This window comes from Patiria miniata, unplaced genomic scaffold (genome assembly GCF_015706575.1).
Source record: "Patiria miniata isolate m_02_andy unplaced genomic scaffold, ASM1570657v1 HiC_scaffold_11, whole genome shotgun sequence".
NCBI classification, from domain to species: Eukaryota; Metazoa; Echinodermata; class Asteroidea; order Valvatida; family Asterinidae; genus Patiria; species Patiria miniata.
In genome coordinates this window covers 4,862,362-4,885,077 of record NW_024037049.1, presented here as the reverse complement: position 1 = coordinate 4,885,077, position 22,716 = coordinate 4,862,362, and the positions used below count along the sequence as shown (strand labels likewise).

Sequence of the window (22,716 nt, the reverse complement as noted above, 5' to 3'; positions counted from 1 at the left end):
TTAAATTTAGACAACCGTAGTGCAGGAGCACGCTCGTGGGTGATCTGCTGTCCATCTGGGCTGCTCTGCCCACTGATCTCTATATAAAGACTGGATAGCGGATATGCATACAACATTCACACAGTAGACTTTGCATATTGACCAATTCGCCCCCGGTCTCACGAAGATGGCCGCGTATATACGAACGTTCTACGCGTAAATACGCGCGCGTTGTATCAACAGTTGACGCGCATTTTGGTCACGTACACATATTATGATGTTCTAAAAGGGACACATTTCCGTAGTAATTATTATTTCAAAATGCCGAAAAAGTGATATTTGCGGCATTATAGTAACCACGACGTTAAAAAATTGTAGTTAACCTTGGTCAGTGGTGGTGGTCAAAATATAAGTCAAGTGAACCGCGACGTTACATAAGAAATCATGCTGTCTATAAAGACGGCAACTTGTCCTTTGTAGATCACCAGCCGGTCTCACCAATATGGCGTCAAATTCGTTCATTGTGCGGCTCTTTATTAGCTATCCAGTCTTTATATAGAGATCAGTGGCTCTGCCTCCTCTGCTCCATACATGTATATAGCTGCTTGTGAGGATCATCGTGCAGCTAGACACCGAGCTACATCGTCGTATTCGATGGGATCGGCCACTAGTACCATTCGCCATCTGATACAGACATGGCCTAATACTGGTACATTCAGTATATACTCTCCTTCTGAAGACTGGTTCCCTCCTCCATGATTACTTGTAGTGGATTTGAAAATCAATGTGCTTGAAGCAATGAAGTGCAAGTGTCCTTCCCACAGGAGAATGATGCTCCATGATGCCCTCTCTTGTTTGATAGATGTTTCGTGAAGTGCATAAAAGTCCAACCATAGTGGACCAAACACAGGAGAGTACATATTTAATTCTCAACCACTACAGTTTGCAATCCAACAGCACAGACAGTTCATATTTTTCCGCTTCTTTTCACGGCACCGGCAAAACTTCTCAACAGCTCCGTCACAATAAGAACTTCCAAGGCATGAATCTACATGCAGTTTTCATGATTTCAGTTTGGTGTTTGATTGTTGGATGCTTATCACAGTAACAGAACCGAATCCCCAACGATGGCAAAAACGTTGGAAAAAGCGAGCCTTAAAGCTGATGTCACATCAAAACAGCTTTTTCTTAGCTGCGGTGTACCGCTCCATGTACTAAAAAAAAGGGGGGGGGATAAATTGGATCAATATTATGTTTCCCTTGAAGTACATTATATACATGTATTATAAGTATATCGGCAATTCCAACAATAGAGCTTTTTAGAGGTCATTGAATAAACCTGAAAATGTAGTTTTCAATTCTTATACATCCATCATCGTAATGGTCAAGGAGATTACAGACTAGGAGTTTTGGATCATTTCTTGGAATCAATTAAATATCATGAAGAATTGGCCCTGTCACGGATATATTATACTTCCTGTCATAATGATGGAATTGCCCACATAGTATAATATAAGCACTTGACTTTGTATTGCTAATGAAAAGAAAAACACAACATTATCTAGAGCTAATGGAGGGGGGGGGGGGGTAAAAGGACAAGAGATTTCAAATCACAATTCTGAAACAAGAATTGCAAGAGAAACTTTTGTTAAAGGAATAAATATGTGCTTGGCTAGTTTTAAACAAATACGTTTAAAACCGGCTAGGGACCTTGACCCCGATAATGGCCTGGATAATGGTGTGTGTAGTGCTCATTTGGAAATTGGCGCGCACTGCGCAATGTGGCGCCGACACAGCGGCGTTTTATCGGCGGTTTAAAACCACCCACGTGACTGGCTCTCGACAAATAGGAATGGGTAAACTAACTCAGGTATTTTTTTATTTATAATAATAATAATAATACATTAAGATAATAAAGAGACAAAACTTGGAAAGTCATAACAATGACGTCATTTTGTGTCAGTTCTAACTACGATTTCTTCACAAATGCTTCCTCTTCATACACTATTAATAAGTTCCATGACAGGACGATTTATTATGAATTCACATAGGTGTTATTGAAAACTGAACTAAAAGTGTTCACTACCATCTGTTTATTTGTTTAGATTTACAGAGACGTAACTTGGAAAGTCATAAAAATGACATCATTTTGTGTCAGTTGACTCAGTTCTAACTTCTTCACAAATGCTTCCTCTTCATACATTATCAATAATTTCAACAACAGGACAGTTTAGATTGACTTCAAACAGGTGTTATTGAAAGGAGAAGTGAAAGTATTCACTGGCAACAGTTTATTTTTTCCCGTCAAACACAGAACATTACAGAAAACAAAAGACAGGAAGGAAATCAGGTCTAAAGCAACACTTTAGTTAACTACTCAGTAGAGTAACATAATCATTTCAAAAGTATAACACATCAGTGGGCTTATTATTAAAGGGCCCATGCCATGTAATTATTAAAGGGAATATACATCATTTGCTTTTGCTGTAATTTTCAGAAATGGATGGAATTGGGGGGTTGGAAATATAAAGCAAATATAGTTACACTGACTTTTTTGAGGTTTTGGGTTCGAAAATGCTATAAAAACCAAGAAAAACGATCATTTTCCTGTAGTCTGGTTCCCTGACTCCATATAAGAAGAAACAGAGCAGTTTACATACATTGGGGAATTGTAAGGTCAGGGAACCAGTCTAGCTGGCTCGTATCCGTTCATAGGTTTGTAATCGATTGCAAACAAGTGCAATGGTCAATTGGGGCCAGTATTTGAAAAAAAGCCAGTTGTTTCCAACGCTGATCGGCCGATCAGCTTTGGAAATTGATACAAAAATACCACTTTTCTTGAAAATGACAGTATACCAGGTGCCATAATTTTACAGGATGCTTTAGACTGTCATTTACCAACATCCTGTTAAGGTATTTCCCAAAAACTTGATAGTTTTATTTTTCGATGTTTGCAAATGTTGTATATTCCCTTTAAGTGCAATCCTGGCAATTGCACCTTTGTGTCCCATTTAACCTCATTTTCAATTTTGTTTTTGCCATTTTCAAGGGTATTTTGTTGCCTTTTTTGGCTTTTTGCAAATACAAATTTCCATATCCATGAGCAAAAGTATGATGTCATTTCAGGCAGAAACCTCAATGTTACAGCTTTTTCAGCGCAAAAAGTTGCCAGAATTTGGGATATTTTGCTGTTGTAAACCTTCTTTTCTTTGGTGATTCGTTGTTGTGTCAGTACACGGCAGTAAGCCAATGAGCAAACTTTTCTCACAAATGGTTTTAATTAGCAAATGTTCGGGTCACACTTTGAACAGAAAACCCCTGAACTGAACAGTGTCTTCCCGAAATGACATCACAGCAATAGCACCCTCCGTTGTCATGAAAAGCATGGACAATTTTAAATGTTCAAAGAAGTGCACTTTTCAATAAAATTAACCAAAAAGGGATGTCACATAGTTTTCATACATTTAAGAAGAGAAGAAAGTTGGACAAAATATCTTCCTAAGAGAAAATCGTTGCATGAACCCTTTAATACACCATCACTGGATTTTGAGCTTTATTCAAAATTCTGAATGTCAAGTTCCACTTGCATAAATAACGAAATGTTGAGGAGTTCAAGTGAAGTGATTGCAAGGAGAAAGAATGTCCAACTTACCTTTTCGTACCCAGGTGTATCGTGGAGTTGTTTCATATCAATGAGATTGCCCTCTGTTGCTAGTAGGGATATGCTGGAGTCCTCTAAGATCTTGGGTGTGAGAACGGAAACTTGGAGGCAGTTTTCTTCTAACCGCAGGACTTTGAGTCGAGGACATTCGGCGATGGACTCAGAAATGGAGGAAATCTGGGCACACACCAAAAAAGTAAATGAGAAATTACATTTTTTGTTTATCCTGATGGACTAATGATAACAAATGTTCTGAATAAAAAAATGATTATTTTGACATCAAGTGTACTGTTCATATTCAACGTTTATTTACAACACTAGAGATGCTAGAGGAAAAGGCCAAAGAAGGGGCCACAGCAAACACTGGACAACATTAATTAAAGGTAGTAGACACGATTTGAAAACATTAAAACATGAAACTGTCAAAATATCATGAAATATCATAGTTGACTGTAATACGGTAAATAATAGGGTCATGCTGTGAAATCATTGCACCTTGTAAGTTGTATGCTGTCATTTCTGAGAAAAGGGGAATTACCATCTTTAACCATATCTTTCAATGGAAACCTGTGCTCTGTGAAGAGAAAAATGAAGATACTATGCATATTTGCAGTTTTCTAAAAAAGCATATCTACTGAGCTGAAATTTTGACAGGTTATTTTTTAAATAACCTGCTTCAGATTTATTATATTGTTGTTTGTTGAATCTCCACAAACACATTTTTTGCAAATGGTGTGCATTACCTGTACCTTCAAGTGGCCACAATTATGTAGGCATGGAATGAGCAGGAGAGAGAAGCAATACTGGAATTCGCCGAACAAAATTACAAGCCATTTTTGTGGTGGTGTCACGCTCACACACATGACGCACGCATTCTTAAAGACGAGGCGCACGTGCCTCTTGGTAACCCTCTTGTTCGAAAGATCCCGAAGTGCATGCGTTCTACTTGAGTACAACTCCCGCGAGGGCCTGGTGCCACAGCAGAAAATGGCTGTCGCCAAATTAGTCTTCATTTGTAAGGTGGCCACTATGACCTAGTGGCCACAATGGACACAAGGTCACATGGCCTCAAGAACATATGGCCTCAAAGAGCTGGTTACCACAAAAGGCACAATGGGCACGTTACAATAGCATCACACATCTGGCCACAATAGACAGGTTGTCATCTTGCAAGATTTGACAGCATCTGGATCAGAATTGCTCAAAACCCAACAATGAAACCTCCCCCCCCCCTTTTTTTTTTTGCAGTTTACACCTGAAAAAATAAGTACAGTGTAAATTGCACTTTTTCTGCTCGCCCAGGGCCCAACATGGGGGAAAACTTTTTCCAAGGTGAGCCAAAGTACAAGGCGTAATTTGATTTCCAGGACAAGCCTTGACCTTGTTTGGATAGGAGTAGATTCCACCCCCAGTACCTTGGGATCTGAACTTCACAGGCTCTCTGGAGAGGAACCTCCCGTTTGCTGTTATGAGTAGGTGCTCATCTAGCTGACATTAATGTATTGCTTTACACCCGAGGGGGGAGGGTTGGCAGAGTCGTGACACCTTGGGTTAGGGAAATACCCTAATTCATTCTAGCTGTGGCCCTACCTCTAGCTCACACAAGGGGCCGATATCTTATGATGCATACTTTTGGAGAGCAAATTTAAGACTGGTCAAAGACATACATAAGGTGTAATCTATTCATAACATGTCAACTGCTTTGGTTTTGAGTTTCAACAAATCTCGTCTCAGTGGATATCAAACATTAATTTAACCCTACATGTAACTCCCTCGGCCTTTTTAGCTGGGATGTAGCCTCAATCCTGCAAAATCCTCCAATTGGCCTCATGGACAAATAGCATATCGCCTCAATCATGCAAATTCCTTCATTATTTCTTGAATATTATGGTCCGTGGAGGGGTAACCACTGCCTGAATCCTGCAAAATCCTGCGGCAGTGACTGTCAATATGTTGAGGCTTGGCCAGTGACATCCTGGAGCAGTACGGAGGAATTCAAGCATAATCAAGGCCTATATTTATGCATGGCTGAGCAAAAACAACACAAGGTCCGGCCCAACACCTTGACAAAGTGCATCCTACGACATCAGTAACGCACTTTAGCATGTAACCTCAATCCTCCAAATTTCTCCACTTTGGCAAAGAGGATTTTGAAGGATTCAGGGCAATTAGGGTTTTCATGGATTATGTACACATTTTTCTCAGCAGTAGCAACTTCCAATACCCTCTCTTTTCAGTATTTAAAGTCTTAATTTAAACCTGCAGATACTATTACAAATTGTGATTACATATTTAAACAGTTTGGATTGTCTCTTATATGCAATTAGAACCAATTTCTCCATTTCTGCAAACTTTGCATGTTTGCTGAAAAGGTAAAGACTTGTTTGTACGAGTACTGCTGTGAATGTAAATTGTAAATGTGAGGCATTCTGGCAAAATGAGAATGGGGCAGAGGTTGAAATGAGGGTTTGCAGGTAAAGAGATTAAAGTCTCCTTACAATACTTTTTTTGTTGCACTTCAATTGGACATTCTGTTGACAAGTTATGGCTGTATAATAGTTTGCATTCATCGACATGTCAAGAAAGTATAATACTGAGAAAAAGACCTGTAAAGTTTCAAGTTTCGCATTCGTGAAAATAAAAGATGGCAATTATTTTCCTTAAGAAAACACTTTTATTCCACAATATTTATACATTTTCTTTAAACCATGTGTAGTAGACATATCAAAGATTACAAATTTATATCAATAAATCTGAAAATGGAAAAAAAAAATCACCCGCATTCAGTTTTTAAGCTCTTGCAGGAGCTTCTACATGTCACTTTGTGGTTGGTCGGTTGGTCGGTGGGTCTGTTCCTGGGAAATTGACCAAAAACGGGCCCCTTTCCCATAACATATAACTACCAACTGACCAACAATTGACCAAATGCAATGCCATCGTCAGTATATGACTCTTGGCCAAAATTTTTTTGGAACACGCCCCTTTGTCTCGATCGATGCGTATGTACGTCTATTTTGCATATGAAGTGAGACATTCCGGAACCGGGCCAAAGCTTATTGTGCACTCGTGCTTGTTCACATTTTTCTCCACTGCGGCCCGTGCCCAGTTCCCTCTCATTTTGCCAGAACGCCTCACAAATATGAAGTGAATTGAAGGCAAAATTGTTGTTTCCTCCAGGAAACTATTATCCCTCTGACTCAGATCTGCACTTAAATTAATCAGTTTAAAATGAGATATACAGTCAAAAACTCCTTGCTGATGGCAATATCAGGAGAAAATCCTGCAAATAAAAAAAAAATGAGTAAAAAATTGTATGGACAAACACTGACACTTCTAAGTGTACAAAGAAGTTCCGTTAAGGAGAATACACGAGAAAGTGTGGATTCGTAATTTAAGATTCGTAAATTAAGAATCCACACTTGCGAGTGTATTCTCCGACTTAAACCATTGCATCAAAAGAAGTATTTAACAGGCCAGTGAGTGGAGATGAAAAGACTTGCGTATCTTGGGAGTTTTTCGAGGCTCTTGTACGTAATCAATCATTGTGGCGTATTTAGCATGTGTATCGCCACACCCGTACCCGTACAACCAAGTATGTGTACGAGGCTCCTTACGTCAACATGGATAGTTCAGACGATGATTTCTTTCAGACTCAAAGTAGTTTTTGCAGTGACAGCGGAGAATCTGACAGTGAAGATGCATTGGTAATTTTCGGAAGGAAAGCTTTCATGCAGACGGTCCTATTAATGCTCATTATGGAGAAAAATTGTCCAACATGTTCAAAGTGTGGATTCGTAATTCCGAATCCACACTTATGCTAACGATTCGTTGTTCTGAATCCACACTTTTTGACCAGTGTAACAGATTCGTAGTTCCGAATCCACACTTGTAACAATAGTGTGACGACATAGCAATGGTTGAAGTATTTGTAATAAACAGACATAAAATAACACAACAACCATAAATCCAAGATTGATGCTGCACAGGGTGTTCTTTTATAAAATACAGAGACATCCAACGCAATCCAACTGAAACCAAACTGTCCATAAATTGATTGGTCCACAAATGTAGGTTTAGAGGAGAGTTGCACATTGCTGATGATCCCTCCCTGGAGCGAGAAAAGGTCAAGCTCCTCGTAAATTATAAAGGGTATAAAAAAAAAAGGTGTCGTGCAAGTTGTTTCTTGTCAAGGGGGTGTAAGGAATTCTTCTGGGCATCATCTTTGGGTTAATTACGTGCATGGCATAAATTTATGTCAGGTCAGCCTCACAGGCAGGCAAAGTGGGAGGGAAGGGGAGGTGACTGTGGTCACACGATCTGGAATTAAAATTGATGTGGTTGTGCTTGTTGGAGTTGCCACTTGTTTTTTTTTTTTTTTTATAGAAGGAAAGAAAACATAAAGAAATGAATATTGCCTCGAATTTTTATGCGGTAAATGTAGCACCCACCAAAACTTTGCAATGATTAGATGTACATTATAAATTTAAACACCGCCAAAAAGTCCACACTTATTTTATCATCATTTTGAATCTGATCATCTTATGATAACTTCAAATACATTACTGTCAAGAAAACTACAGGTGCGTCTGTTGGGAGAGAGGAGTGGCAGGGGTGGGCTGGGCACTTGTACAGGGAGAATTGAGGGCAACTTACATGTAGGGGAAATTAAGCCAAATGATGTCAGCGAGCTATTTGATATGAAACACTCCAGATATTTTGCTCGAGAAGGTACAATGCCTAATGGTTTGCATCCAGACAATTGTTCTGAAAATTAGACGTGTATCTGTGGTTTCGCTTGGTCTCTTTTTATGGGGGTTGGTTCATTTGCCCTGCATGCAACACTGCGAAATGAAATAGAACATCAGTCACACCTTTGCTAGGATTATTAAGGGTTAGTAAGTTATTCCTGTACATTGTAATAACTTAAGGGATCTTTAGTGTCTCAAGTCATAAAGGTAGAAGGCTAGTGAAATCACTTTTGGTATTTAAACAGAACACCGAAGCAGTTTTGGCTCAAAGCCCCTTAACCTGCTGGTGGTTTGTTAGTTGCATAATTAATTACATGTATGTGGCTTAGTCAAATTTCAAAATAAACACTGCAAAAAAAAAAGAAGGTCTACACTCATTGGAGGGGTCATAATTTTGAATCTGATTGTCTTATGATAACGTCATTTATATAGACCTTTGGGGAATGTTGTTAGCAACAATTTAATACCCCATTTGCTACCAAAGACTGTAAATCGTCCAAGATTGACAACATTTTTATGATAAATGATGCACTTTGAAAATTTGCAAATTTAAAGAGTATGTGAGCGGATATTGCTACGTGACAATGTCATATTGCCTGAAACAAACGGCAGGGAATACCGATCGTACAGTGATTGCATGCATGGGAGCACGCGAATTTAATTACCCGCGCTTTGTTTGGGCACTGTGCCGTCCACAGGGGCCGATTACGGGCATGTGTGGTTACGCTTAGCACTTTCTGCTCGCGTAATCTTTACATTTGCAACTTTTCACACTGCATCATTTTTCAAAAACCAGTCTTTGGTAGCAAACAGGGTATCAAAATGTAGCTAACAAAATCCCTGAAAGGTGTATATAAATGACGTCATCATAAGACGATCAGATTCAAAATTATGACCCCTCCAATGAGTGTGGACTTTCCGTTGTTGCGATGTTAATGTAGAAAATCTGACTAAGCCGTATACACATGTAACTAATTATCCCACTCACCAATCACCAGCATAAAGGGCTTTGAACCAAAACTGCTTCAATGCTCTGTTATCAAAAGTGATTTTACTAGCCTTCCACCTATATGACTTGAGACACAAAAGATCCCTCAAGTTGTTACAGGAATAACCTCAATAAGTTTTGTAGGGCAAATGACCCAACCCCCATAAAACGAGACAAAGCAAACCACAGATACACCTCTAATTATCCGAACAATTCTCTGGATGCAAACCATTAGGCATTGTACCTTCTCAAGCAAAAATCTGGAGTGTTTCATATCAAATAGCTCGCTGACATCATTTGGCCTAATTTTCCCCTAAGTTGCCCTGACTTCTCCCTAGTACAAGTGCCCAGCCCACCCCTGCCGCTCCCCTCTCCCAACACGCACACCTGTAGTTTTCTTGACAGTAATGTGTTTGACCAACAACAGCTTTGATTCTCCCTGTTTCGTTCAGGGCAACTAGCTCTGCTTGCCATTGTTTATGCAGCTCAGGTAATTTGTAATTGATAGAGTGATATTCAGCGTTTTGGGTTACTTAGGTTTTGGGTGCGTTGTGTTCTTTCCTACTGTCTCTGGCTGTCATTTATGGCTGAGGAAAAACAGGTGTCGGTTAATGGCAAAGTGAAAGTTCTGATATACGATCAATTTTACTCCACCGATAACCCAGTATTGGAGACACTATTGAGCTGTTAGATATTTTATGTCCTCGTCTGATATAATACATGTGATTGTGCATTTGCCAAAGACTTGATTTATCGTGGGTGATAAGGCACCCTTGCAGTCAAAATCCTCAAATCTGAGCACGGCCAAATTTGTTCCTTTGACGTTGCTTGGTTATTTTTCAAGCTTCACATTTTCCACATTTTTCCGGCCATCTACACAAACCATTTTATACAATGCGGAATTCCAGTAATGAACTTTGATGCCTTGGTTATTTATTGTCAGTACATGCTGATGGCAACACATTCTAGATTTTAATTCAACTGTAGTTCGTGAATACCAGAGAGGCCGAGACAGTTCACCCATTCCTACTGGTCGAGAGCCGTCACATTTGTGGTGTAAAACCGCCGTTTAAACACCAGTCAGCGATCGTGAGACCCAGTACCCTGCGCTCCACGCCACATGCGCACAGTATGCACCACACGTGCTGGCTACAACTGGATGCTTGAGAACCACAGATAAGATGTTGAGCACACTGGGCATGTGACGCACACTATATATTTGCCTGAACATGGAGTACCACAGTAGCAAAATCGTTGGAAGTGTATCAACTTTTTTACGTTTTATGGCTTTTGATCAACAACAAACAAAGAGCCCACGTCTTTGGCTTAAAATACAAGTTTGAAACTGCTGCATCAAACTTTAATCCCCCTAATAAGAGCCACTCATATACAAATGTACATTGTATTTTCTAACTACATTGTAACTGTGCCAGGGTGATGAGTATGATATCTGCTGGTCAGAGAGCAGGTACAGGGTTTTTTTTGTAACCACTTCCTTTCCATTAAAATCCCAATGGCCTTATATTGAACAATGAACAATTCATTACCTTATTATAAAATGTCTCAATATCCCAAAAATTCCAATAATTTTTCCAGGTTGGACATTCCCTTTTCTTCAACGAGTGGTCCCCATCACGAAAAGTAGCACCCCTATTCAGGGAGTTTGACAGCCGATTGACAGCAGAGGGAATGACGATGATAGCCAAATATTTATCCATGTTCACCACCGAGTACAGCTCAGTTCTCTTGAGTGACCACAGGAATGTTGTCTGTCCCCAGGCTGTGAGGTAGCAACCCAGGCCAGGTGTGAATTGTCTGTGGAGTTTCAGGCTCCAAGTATAATTGCTTTATACACAATCGTTTTTCTTTTTTAATAAGCGGTATATTTCTGGACAATGGGGGAGCGTGAACAGTGGCAAAATTCCACTGAGTATAAAAGTACTTTCCGGCAAATGTTGTAGGCTACCGATGACTAATAGAAAAGTAAATTTTTATCAGGTGATTATTGATCAGTTACCTATTTTTGATCATTTACCCGCTTCAAAATATTTATTTTTTAAAGGTAATTCCGTTCTCATCTCGGTCTGCACAGTCACCGCCAAGTCCATCAACGGAAAGGTACCCAACATAAAGGAGGAGGAAAATGAGGCAGACAAATCCTTGATAACGAGGTTGCCATGATGATGATGATGATGATGATGATGAATTCAATTCTTTATTCTGGTCTGATCTCCGGCTGTTTTTATTGTATTGTATTGTTAATTGTTTTGTAATAAGTCACTTGTCTTTACCTTGTACATTTATGTTTAATGCTAGCATACGTGTAAGTACATGGAACCACAATAAGGGTGATATAGGGAATGGGAAAGGGGGAGGGGGAAAAAGCCTTTGGCTTTTCCTGACCCCTATGCTGACGCTTTGCATCCGTCTTAAAATAAGGTCTTCCAAATTTAATTTATGATTTGTTTTCCTTTGCAACCTAATTTCACTACTTATACTGTGTACATCCAACTTGTCAGCATGAATGAACCATATTTTCAATATATTTCAATATAAAGTCCCAGTCATGATGCTCGAGTCCGAGTCCAAGTTCTTCACTGATGGCGCTCCAGTCCAACCTCGTCCCCAGTGCTTACTTTATTTCCAACGTTGTTTCCAATAGTAAACCCTGGATAGGAAACTTCCTTCCTGCATCCTGATTCGATACCGCAATTGGCTAGAAATGGATTTATATCGTGTACTTGGTGTTGTTATTCACAACGTGCAGTACGTGTTTTCGCGATCATTCGTCCACGCCTTCTCGAAAAATACCGTATTCATTTCCTCTCCAGTTTGTTAATATTAATATGAAATGTGATACTGCATGTTGTCTCGTTAAGATCGTAACAGTTTAATTAAATTAAAATCATGTTTTCGTAACTCACGCCATGCTCGCGCTGCGACGAATTGATTCTGTTTTTACCCAGACACCGCATACAAAAACAAACGCAAATGTAACACACAGGCAGGCACCAGACTACTCCTAATGTGCATTCGTGTTCAAAAATCTTGCACATGCAAATGATCCAATACCAGGGTGAGAGAGCAGGTAGATGTGGGCGCGTACTGCTCGACACCTTGGGGACGAGGTTGGCTCCAGTCAAGTCCAAGTCACCAAAATTGCGACTCAAGATGGACTTGAGTGCGAGATCTGTGCTAGTGTCCTACCGGTCCAACACTACGAAGATCCGTACCATGGCAGTTAGATATCATACAACATGTACCGTAGTACTCACCTGATTCTGGTTGACATTGAGCTCAATGGCCTGCAGCCTGCCCACACCGTCGGGGATCTCCCCCAAGGAATTCTGGGATAGATCCAACATGTCCAGGTGCCGGATTGCACAGACCTGCAGGGGGAAGCGTTGGAGCTTGTTGCCGGCGAGGGAGAGGGTCTTGAGGGCCGAGAGGTTGGCTAAGGAGGAAGGCAGGGAGGTCAGCCTGTTGTTGTTCAACAGGAGACTCTCCAGCTTCTTGAGATGGCTCAATTCCGCGGGCAGGGATGCTGCAGAGAACACACAAGCAAACAGTTTGAGGGGTGTGACCTTCACAAGATGAAAGTCAAAATGTCTTCACGACTGTCCCTAAATATATAAATGGAACCTCATTTTAAGAATGGGACCTCATATTAATGCAATCTGCCTTGCAGTTTTATTTTGCAAGGTATCACGGACGCCTGGGTAACTATTTAAATGCCTCCAAAAGCACCTTAATACATTATCACAGCTCAAGAAAGGTTTCTTTACAATGACTGGCAACTATTGTGTAAGACATACATGTACACTTGTATACAAGTGATAGGTTTGTTGTGTTCAATATTCTGCTGGGCCTAGATCGATGCTCAGTGCCTCCCTCTTGAGTGACACACAGACAAGCAGCTCAGCCTTTGTGAAGTGTTAGATAAATTAAAAAAATTAAACTGTCGGCCTATGTAAAAGTTTAGATAAACGTTTACTTTGTTTCATGTGTCAGTTTGTTAACGTCCCCCTCCCCAGATTGCTGCGCTTGGTTTCACTGGTGTTTTTTTTTGGTTTTAATGACAATTCAAGTTTCCATATTCATGAATTTAATGGTTTTCTGAGTTCAATTTTGTTTTAGGGGGTGTCCCTAATAGCAGAGTTATAACTTGGACTCTTACTTGAGTCCGACTCGAGTCCCATTTCCTGAGACTCGGACTCAGACTCGAGTCATGATGACATATGACTATTGACTCAATTTGGAGACTCGACCTGCGTGATTCGGGACTCAAGCAAAATTACCACAAATCACTTATTTTTTCAACAATACAATTACAAATTTTTTTGAAGACGAACCTTTCCAGAGCAAGCGATACAGTCAGTGTGGTGCAGAAGAAATGCATCACACATATACACAGTGTGTGAGGCTCAAAATTTATTTCCAATATTGATGTTTTAATATACATGTTATACATTTTATACATTTCCAAAATACATGTTGAGTCAACAGTCTCCTGCCGATGACAAGAGCAGGCTAGTCGAAACGTTGAGACCAAAGACAAGTTCTTTTAGAACTTAAAGCAGGACTGTCCTTATCAGAACAAAAGCTACATAGGGAAAGTTGATAATAAGTAGGACAAGTTCTTTTCAGAACTAAATATCTTCTAAGCAGTAGTTATTACCACATGCATGTTCACGCAAACCGAAACAATACATGTAGAGTACTTATTAAAAGTTGGCTCATGACTCGGACTTGAAATCGACCTTTGTAACTCGTGACTCAACCTGCATGACTCATTATTTAGAATCAGACTCGGACTTGGTAGAGGTGACTCATACTGGGCCATATCATAAGTCCGACGCCCCATAGGTCCGACGCCTCATAAGTCCGAAATTTCGGACTTATGAGGCGTCGGACTTATGAGGCATAAAATTTATTTATTCCGCCTCATAGGTCCGACGCCTCATAAGTCCGACGCCTCATAAGTCCGACAAATTAAACGCCTCGTTTTTCCGTTGTCGAACTTATGAGGCGTCGGACCTTTGAGGCGTCGGACTTATGGGCCTTTATTTGGTTAGGGGATGTGATTTTGTCGGACTTATGAGGCGTCGGACCTATGAGGCGTCGGACTTATGAGCGGACCCCACTCATACTCGATTGGGACTCAGTGTTTGGCGACTCGAATACAAGTCTGCCGAATAGTGCATGACTGCAACTCTGCAAGTCACCGAGATACATGTAACTTAGAAAAAATTCAAATGAGCTACATTCTAGTTTGATATAACATGCAACTGTACACATTTGTATGGATGTACACTAGGGCTTTAGTATGGCTTTCGTATTAAAAGCATCAATTTATATGCGCAACAAAGCCATCATCGCAATCTCAGATAATTGATAGTCCAAAACTCCACACAATATGGGTTTGCAAGAAAATAGATTGTGTGTGGTGGGGGGAGGGGAGGAAACTGGGAATTATTGCCCATTATAAATACAGGTACAGCAGAAAATGTATTTTAAACTCAGTCTAACGGTGTCACGTTTTGAAATATCACAAGTGAAAAGAAGTGCATGAGACAGGTTTGACATTGAGTCCTGACCAAGAGCTTTTCAATCGGTGCTGTCGCATCTAATTTCGAACAGTATTTCCTTGAAGTTGGGCAGACTGTCTGAAATGACACTGATTGCAATAACATATCAGTTGCAACTCCAATCATCTGGAAAGACTTAAGAGCAGAGAACGTAGTAGGGAAATAAGGAGCCAGCTTAATCAAAATTGCCAGAAAGGTTTATTATTTTTTTTCTGAAGGATGCTGACATCATTTTTTTTTTAAGGGTGGGGGAGGGAGGGGATGGTTAGGGTGGGGCAATCTGAACTTTCCATGACAAGAAAGAAGGGATATTTCTCAATTGCATGCTAACCTGTGCCAATTAATGTAAGATCTGCCAGTTAGGGGTTGGAACAGGGGCAAGGATGACCCTGTTTTAAATGAACACATTTATAACGTTCAAACAGTTCAGTGGGGGATCCAGCATTGCAGCACTGTATCGGACGCGTCGTATCCCTACGATGCGTCGCAGCTCCGACGCGTCCTGCGATTCATTTTACAAAACCTGTCGTAATTGTGACGCATCATAGGTGTATTTATAGCATAACACGGTGACTCATAAAAAGTCCTCTGATATTCAACAAAGAGTCGTCGGATCTCCTCTCCAAAAGTTTTTAAAACGTAAAACAAAATGGCGGATGTGTGATGCAGGTTTAAAGGAAAACAAGCTCATGGTGGACTGTATAGCTATTTTGAAATTGCAAGAGCGATATTCCAGGCTAATTCAATTACTTCAATGCATTTTCCATTTACAACTTTACACACATTGTCTCGGTATCTTAGTCTTGTTTAAGCAATTTTTATGGCATAAAACTGGCTAAGAAAAGGACACTTCTTAATTTGCGATGACCACTAGACACGTCATAACTTGGGACATGTTTTAAGCCATTGTCAAGGAAGTTTCGCGAAACGGACGACGCGTCGTGAGTTGCGACGTGTTACATGTCGTAAGTCGGGTTGCAATGCATTGCAGCGCTTTGTAAGATGTGCTGGAGTTTCCAAAGAGGGTGGCTAGGGTGTTTAAGTTTAAAAAAAAAATTCAAGGGGGTGGTGGGGGAGGGGAGAGTAGAAGATGCATTGCTGTCAATGCATAAAGCAATGATTGCACTCAGCACAGAACCAACTTTGCAATATTGAGTCATGATGTTGCTGGAGAGGTGTGTAATATTCACACTGCATAAACACTAAAAAAAACCCACCATAGCCAGTCAGTCAGTGGAACAACTTGGACGCATGGCACAATATGCACATACGCCAAACTTGCCGAAAACCTTTCCCTTCTGGGTCACTTTCGAATTTCCTGAGTTTCCGCACTGGAAAAATGGAAACTCCTTTTCAAGGTTTTCTCTGATTACCGGGAACCCTGTATAGAGTCTCTCCCTGCGGAGTGACCGACTTGTCAGAGCACTGAAACTGACCCAGGATCTGGCCCGAGGATCTGGCCCGAGGAAACTTCCGACGTCTGACCATTTCTCTGATATGGTCAGCGTTTTAATACAGACCACAAGCTACACCAGGCTTGTACTTTGTAAAGATAAGTCTGTCTCCATTTAGGTGGATTGAGCCTTTACTTCCTTTCAAGAGATTATAGTTATCATTGTCAATTTTGGAATGTTAAACCCAGAGGAACTCTCCCCGGGCAAGTTGCTTCGATGAAAAAAAAATATTGGGACTACTGAGCTTGTGCATATCTGCTGCTGTTGTGGATTAGCAATATAAGTAAAGTTTGGAGTTACTGTATTTGGAAACGAACTTAGCTTTTCTGAGGTTGAGCAATAATATTCTTCTGGTGAGCTGGACAAGTTTCTCCGAATATTTATGCCCGTGCGGTGCATACTGCAACAGGAAAATTCGGCAACTGAATATGTATGAGGTATATTTTAGTAAAACAAATATAACATGGTTTATTTCGGGTGGATAGCTGATATTAGCTCCCCTCGGTATTGGAAGTTGACAAACTAGTTCCCTCAGCAACTTCCAATACCTCGGGGAGCTATCAACTGTCCACCCTCAAACCATGTTATATTTGTATACTGTTCATCAAACAAAAATTGACAAGACAAAAAACAGATTTCGTTTTTGAGAGGCTGAAATCAGGTTTCTCGGACACCTGAGACAGAAAAAAAAAAGCCCAAATCTATAATGAAAGAGCACTGTTGCTTTGGAGTTCACTGGTATGATTAACGACGTGGATCAGAGGTTGGCAACACTTTGGGGAAAAAAAACGACCAAAAAACAGCAGGGTCCTTCTTTGCAACCAGGTTATCTACCGCCAACTGTTCAACTTCAAGAAAAAACCAAGAAAAAAGTGAAATTTATAAAAGGGACCAGTAATTTATGATAGAGGCATGTACTATTTATGTTCCCCCTCCTGCTGGGGCCATCCCTGTTGAGTGTCATTAAACGGAGGAGTTGAAGGAATGGACAATGTTGGGCCAAATATGTTGGAAAGCTCACGTGCCAAAGAAAAGGTGATACTTCACAGAACAGGGAAGCTCCACATGGGGGAGGGCACTCTGGACACCGAGGCCTGGTGTGGTGGAGGTGAAATGAGGTTTATGTTCATCAGGTTTGCACAAAATTTCCCTTGTTTTCTGAATCAGGGTCAAATTAGTTGGGTGTGGTTACCTACTTGCTTGTAACTCCTTGAGTATGGCAAGTGACACGTCTGCTCAAATTGGTAGCCCCTCGAGACAGGAAACCAATATACTTACTTGGAAGTAGCACCCCCTAGATAGGACAAGCTGATATATTGGCTGGAATGTCATGGAAAATTATTTTAATTCCATCTCATTAAGGCAATTAACTCTGTACTCAGTAGGTACATGTACGGTACATTATATGTTCTACAATATCGTCATATGTTGATGATGCTCTAACATAACCTTGTTTCTTGAATGTATCAAGTTTTAATGATGTTTTTCAGTTTGTGATTTAAGATATTTGCTTTCGGGGAAAGAGCTGCAATTCAGCCTCTGGTTGCCATGCATGTCATTCTATAAATCAGGAGTCTATTGTTTTTCTCATTTGCCTGTTACATCTTACATTGTTGATTTGGTAATTCTGGATGCTCTCCTAAATGTATTCATCCTCCATGAGTGATTATGCCAAGCAAACGACCTACAAATATACATCAGTTTGAAGTCATTTTTGATGACACTTGAATGACAAATTACAAAGATCAGAGTTAACAGGGACAGGAAAAATGTGCATAGAATAACCTGTGTGTCAATGTGACATAACAATCATATTCAGAACAACTGGGGGAGTGTGGCTTAGTGGTTAGGGTTTGTGACTCTTGATCAGAGGGTCAGGGGTTCGAATCCAGCTGCCGGTCATATGTTGTGTCCTCTGGCAAGCCACTTCACCCCACTTGCCCCTCTCCACCCAGGAGTATAATTGGGTACCGGCATTAGCTGGGGAGTAACCTGCGATGGACTAGCATCCCATCCAGGGGAAATAGAAATGTTCTCTAGTCAGTCATTTCATGCTACTGAAACCCCAGATAAACGCCGGCCTGATGGGCCACATTGGCTTGTGACAGACTTCACTTATTTTACTTTATTTTACTTCCGAATAACTTCAGTTGCCTTGCCTGTCACTGTAAAAAAACACAAGCATGTAAGACGCAAGTTCATCACAACTTCAGGTCACAAGTAAGGTCTAAAGTTACAGGGGATGAACAATAACAACGGGGTGCCACTGTCTCATTTTGACTTGCGACTGGAAGACTCGTGATGAATAAGAAATAAATACTAAATTGAGAACTACCGGTACGTTAAACACCTTGTTGTTTGGATAGGTACTGCATTGCAATTAAGATACCTTAACGAAATAGATGAACACAGGTTTTCAGGAATCTTTCCTCATACTCTGTGATAAATATATAATGTTTTGGTTCTGAAATGGACCTCTTTTAACAAAGCGGATTTTTGTTACAGGGGATACAAGGAGTTGCCAACAAGTGCATGCGTAACAAAAGACACACTCTATGTAGGTCGACTTGTAGGTCAACTTAACAATTGTGTGGGTTTTACAGGATTACTCACCCAAAGCCGCAATTGAATAGTTAATGCGTTGAATATTAAATTCTGGCCATGACATTCAACACTTCTAAAGTCTGACAATGGCGCTGGGACAAAAAAAATCATGAGTTCTAACTCTGACTAAACATTGGTGAGGCAATTAGATTTTCAATTTGTGACTACTATTTCAGAGGGATCGGCGGCAGAGCTTTGTTTACTTTCTGCCACTTGGAAACACCTGCACTGTGGATCTCATTGGCCGGAGTTTTATCAGCAGGGAATCAATGCTATCTCCGCGGATACTGTTACCGACGGCAATACACGTGTCCTTAGTCACCGGGATGACAAATCCCTCTCAAAAGGACTTGCGAAGAAGGAAGAAAAAAAAAGGCAAAGAAAAACCAGTTTGGAATTTTGATTCCTGGAGTGTTGGGTGTGAAGTATGAAAATATATGCCAGCAGCGGGCAAGTAAGCCTGAGGCAATGGGAGTTTTAACAGGCGCCAAGTGGGAAAAAAGACCAATATAATTAAATAAAAATGGATGGGGTCTAGTTTGGACTTCTCTCTAACTACTGAAAAAAGCTACTAGAATAATGGTATCATTTCAGCAATCTGTTTGAAAATAGTGGTGTGCATTTACAGGTACTACTGGAACCGAGTACCCTACTGAAATAAAACACGGATACCCGGGTAACCGTAAAAGAAACCCAACCCCAAAATTCCAATCCCGGAAGTTGTCTGAAGGTTTTATGGCTTAAAGGGAATATACATCATTGGCTTTTGCTGTCATTTTCAGAAATGAACTATTTGAGGGGTTAGTATAATAGATCAAATATTGTTACACTAACAGCGTTTGAAGTTTTGTGTTCGAAAATGCTGGAAAAACCAAGAAAAACAAAGTCTGGTTCCCTGACTCCACTAAATATAGAATGGATCAATTTACAGATGCCGGAAAATTGTAAGGTAGGGGTACCAGTCTAGTTGGCCTGCACCTGTTCATGAACATGTAACCAATAGCAAACAAAATTTTGACTGAATTAATGGTAAATTTGGAGCAGTAGTTGAAAAATAGTTAGGTTTTACCAACGGTGGTCGGCCGACCACCGCTGGAAATTTTTACAAAAATACCATTTTCTTGAAAATGACTTCACACCAGGTGCCATAATTTTACAGGATGCTTTAGACTGTTATTTACCAACATCCTATTAAGGTATTTCGTAAAAACTTGGTAGTTTTATTTTACGATGTTTGCAAATGTTGTATATTTCCATTAACGGAGTAAAATGCAACTCTTGCGAGTGGCATCTGCCGTGCGTTACTATACAAGTAATGAATATTTATGAGTGCAATGTAGGTGAGAATATTTTTATTCGTTGAAAGATTGAATGTTCCATTCAACGAGGCGAAAAAATGCAAAACATTCATTATTTGTTTTATATAACATCCAAGTAGATCTTTGTCGATTGGAGGATAAAACTTTAAGAACAAACAAAACTCAAAATCATATCCACTCCTCTTTTTCCAGCTTGTTCAAGGCTAACAAAGGTTTGAAATTAACCTTGTAAGTTCCTAAAATAATGTAAAAAACTCATCAAGGCAACTGCATCCACTTCAAAGGAAAGTTTTGTACTGCTTAACGCATGATATGGTCTAAATAGCACAAATATAGCACCGGGGCGCTGCATGTCTTAGCGTGCGCGTGCGTGTGGTGTGCAATAGATCGAAAGCGATGGGACGAAAATGCACGGTGAATGGAACCAAAAATGCCTGGTTATGACGTAGGCCGTGCAATGGTTCGATTAATGAATGCCGCGTGACCTACAATCCTCCAATCAAATGACAAGGATTTATATGGGTTTTTATATAAAATGCACATATGTACCTGAAATCTGTTTTGGTTTTCCAATTAGCCAGGTTTTCATTTTGGAAATTCTCTACAAATGGCCTTAAAACCCTTTTTTTTTAAAAATTGTCAGAGAAGTAACTAAGTGATTCGTTGAATTGGTACCTGGAACCCGTTCCTGACATCAGCGGTTGGGTACCCGGTTCTGATGCACACCACTACTTGAGACTGTTCAGAAGTGTGTGGTATGCTGTTCATGAATTTCAATAGGAAAAGAACGTATGTTTGCCTGTCTTTTAAAGGTATAGTCCATCATTTGTAATTTCTGCATTTTGTCCGTTTGAAGCAACAAAAGTGCTCAAAATCTAAAGAAGGGTGCTGAACAAATAACCTGATGAAGTTTCAGCTCAGCTTCAGCTGTATATTGCAAGAAAAACAGCATTCTTGATTTCAAATCAAAGTTGCTGCATCATGTCTTGAATTGGGCCTGAATTCATCTTCCGAGACACGTTCTCATTGAGCCGATTGCAGCTATGCAATGTCGCGCACCGATCCGACGAATTATAGCAACCGTGCGCGTGTGTGCATCGTGCCAAAGCTTGCATGCTCTTCGCCGAATAAAAAAACTGAACTACTTACAGAAATTTCCAACGGTGCGTCTTAAGACGCACCTTTGGAAAGGCCTTCTTTCATTGATTTCTTCAAAATGACAGCTTGCCAGAAAGAATAATTTCACAGGGAGTTTAGTCCCCTTACTATCTTTCAACCAAGTATGTTTTTCAACAATAATTGCGTCAGTTACTTTTTGGATAGCTGCAAATGATGGACTGTAGCTTTAAATGTACATTTGTACCGAATTTGTTCACCAAACTCTTGTAAGGCAATTATCCATTGGTTGTTGTTGTCCACTATACCAATTAGATTTATGTCACCATTCAGGACAACAATGCTGAATTCTGGGATTTAATTTCCTCTGTAGTGCATGAAACGCTGGCGTCACTTCAACAAAGTGAATCTTCAGTCCTTGACGCAATTAACAACTAATTTTGCAAGTCACTCTGTACTTTTATTCTCACGCCCATTACTTCTTGGACTGCAAGCAGTTTGCCGAACGTCTATACTTGCATGATTTGCAGGAATTCAACGAGAGGGGTTGGGTACCGTACATGTACATCAAGGTTTTTTATCCCTAACTTTCCAAACTCCATCAAAATCCACCCCCCCCCCCCAATTATATGGGGGGATTTTGGTAGGCAAGCCATGAGTATCAAGTCCATCAAAATCCATCTAATATACATGTAGCAGTGGTGGATTTGGGTGGATTTGGTCCTGAAGCATTATGTGAAGCAGAGTCAGTGATGGATTTGGCAGACTTGGTACTGTTCTTAGTAAAACTCAGTAGGGAGTTAGGGTTAATGGAACTAGGTTATCAATCAGTGATTGAATAAAATTGATTATTAAATATACATGTATGTACGTGAACAATGTACAGGCTATTAGTGCAAATGCATGTAGGCATGTTTTAACCAAATCTCTAGGGCCAAATTGGAGAGTGTTGAAACTGTAGATGGCAGTAATGATGACAGCAAGTCAATTTGTATGGACCCATCACACTTTTTTCCATGTGCAAGTGAATGCACATGTACAAGTACTGCCAGAAGTTTTTGCATGTTTGGCAATGGGGTACACAGTGGCAATGTTTTGCATTTTTGCCATAGACTTATATTAAATTACTAGAGCGCTAACTCGTCATTCTGCGCGCAGAGATGCTTTGAAGCTGTCCTGGGCGCAGACATTTTGAATTCATGTGCGTGTTTGTAGAACATAATGAAATTAGATGGATTGAATTTTGAAAGTGTACTCTA

The 22,716-nt window shown here is 40.2% G+C and overlaps 1 protein-coding gene across 1 annotated transcript in view; it reads right to left on the bottom strand.

Moving 5' to 3' along the window:
- Positions 1–456: 456 nt before the first annotated feature.
- LOC119742671 (leucine-rich repeat-containing protein 57-like) overlaps positions 457–22,716 on the bottom strand; it is a 46,409-nt gene continuing 24,149 nt past the window's right edge. Inside the window, exons 3-5 of the mRNA XM_038218826.1 lie at positions 12,652–12,920; positions 3,632–3,817; positions 457–1,193 (exon numbers count right to left, since the gene is read on the bottom strand). Coding sequence (XP_038074754.1) covers positions 1,152–1,193; positions 3,632–3,817; positions 12,652–12,920 — 497 coding nt within the window. The 3' untranslated portion in view covers positions 457–1,151. The remainder of the gene's footprint in view (positions 1,194–3,631; positions 3,818–12,651; positions 12,921–22,716) is intronic.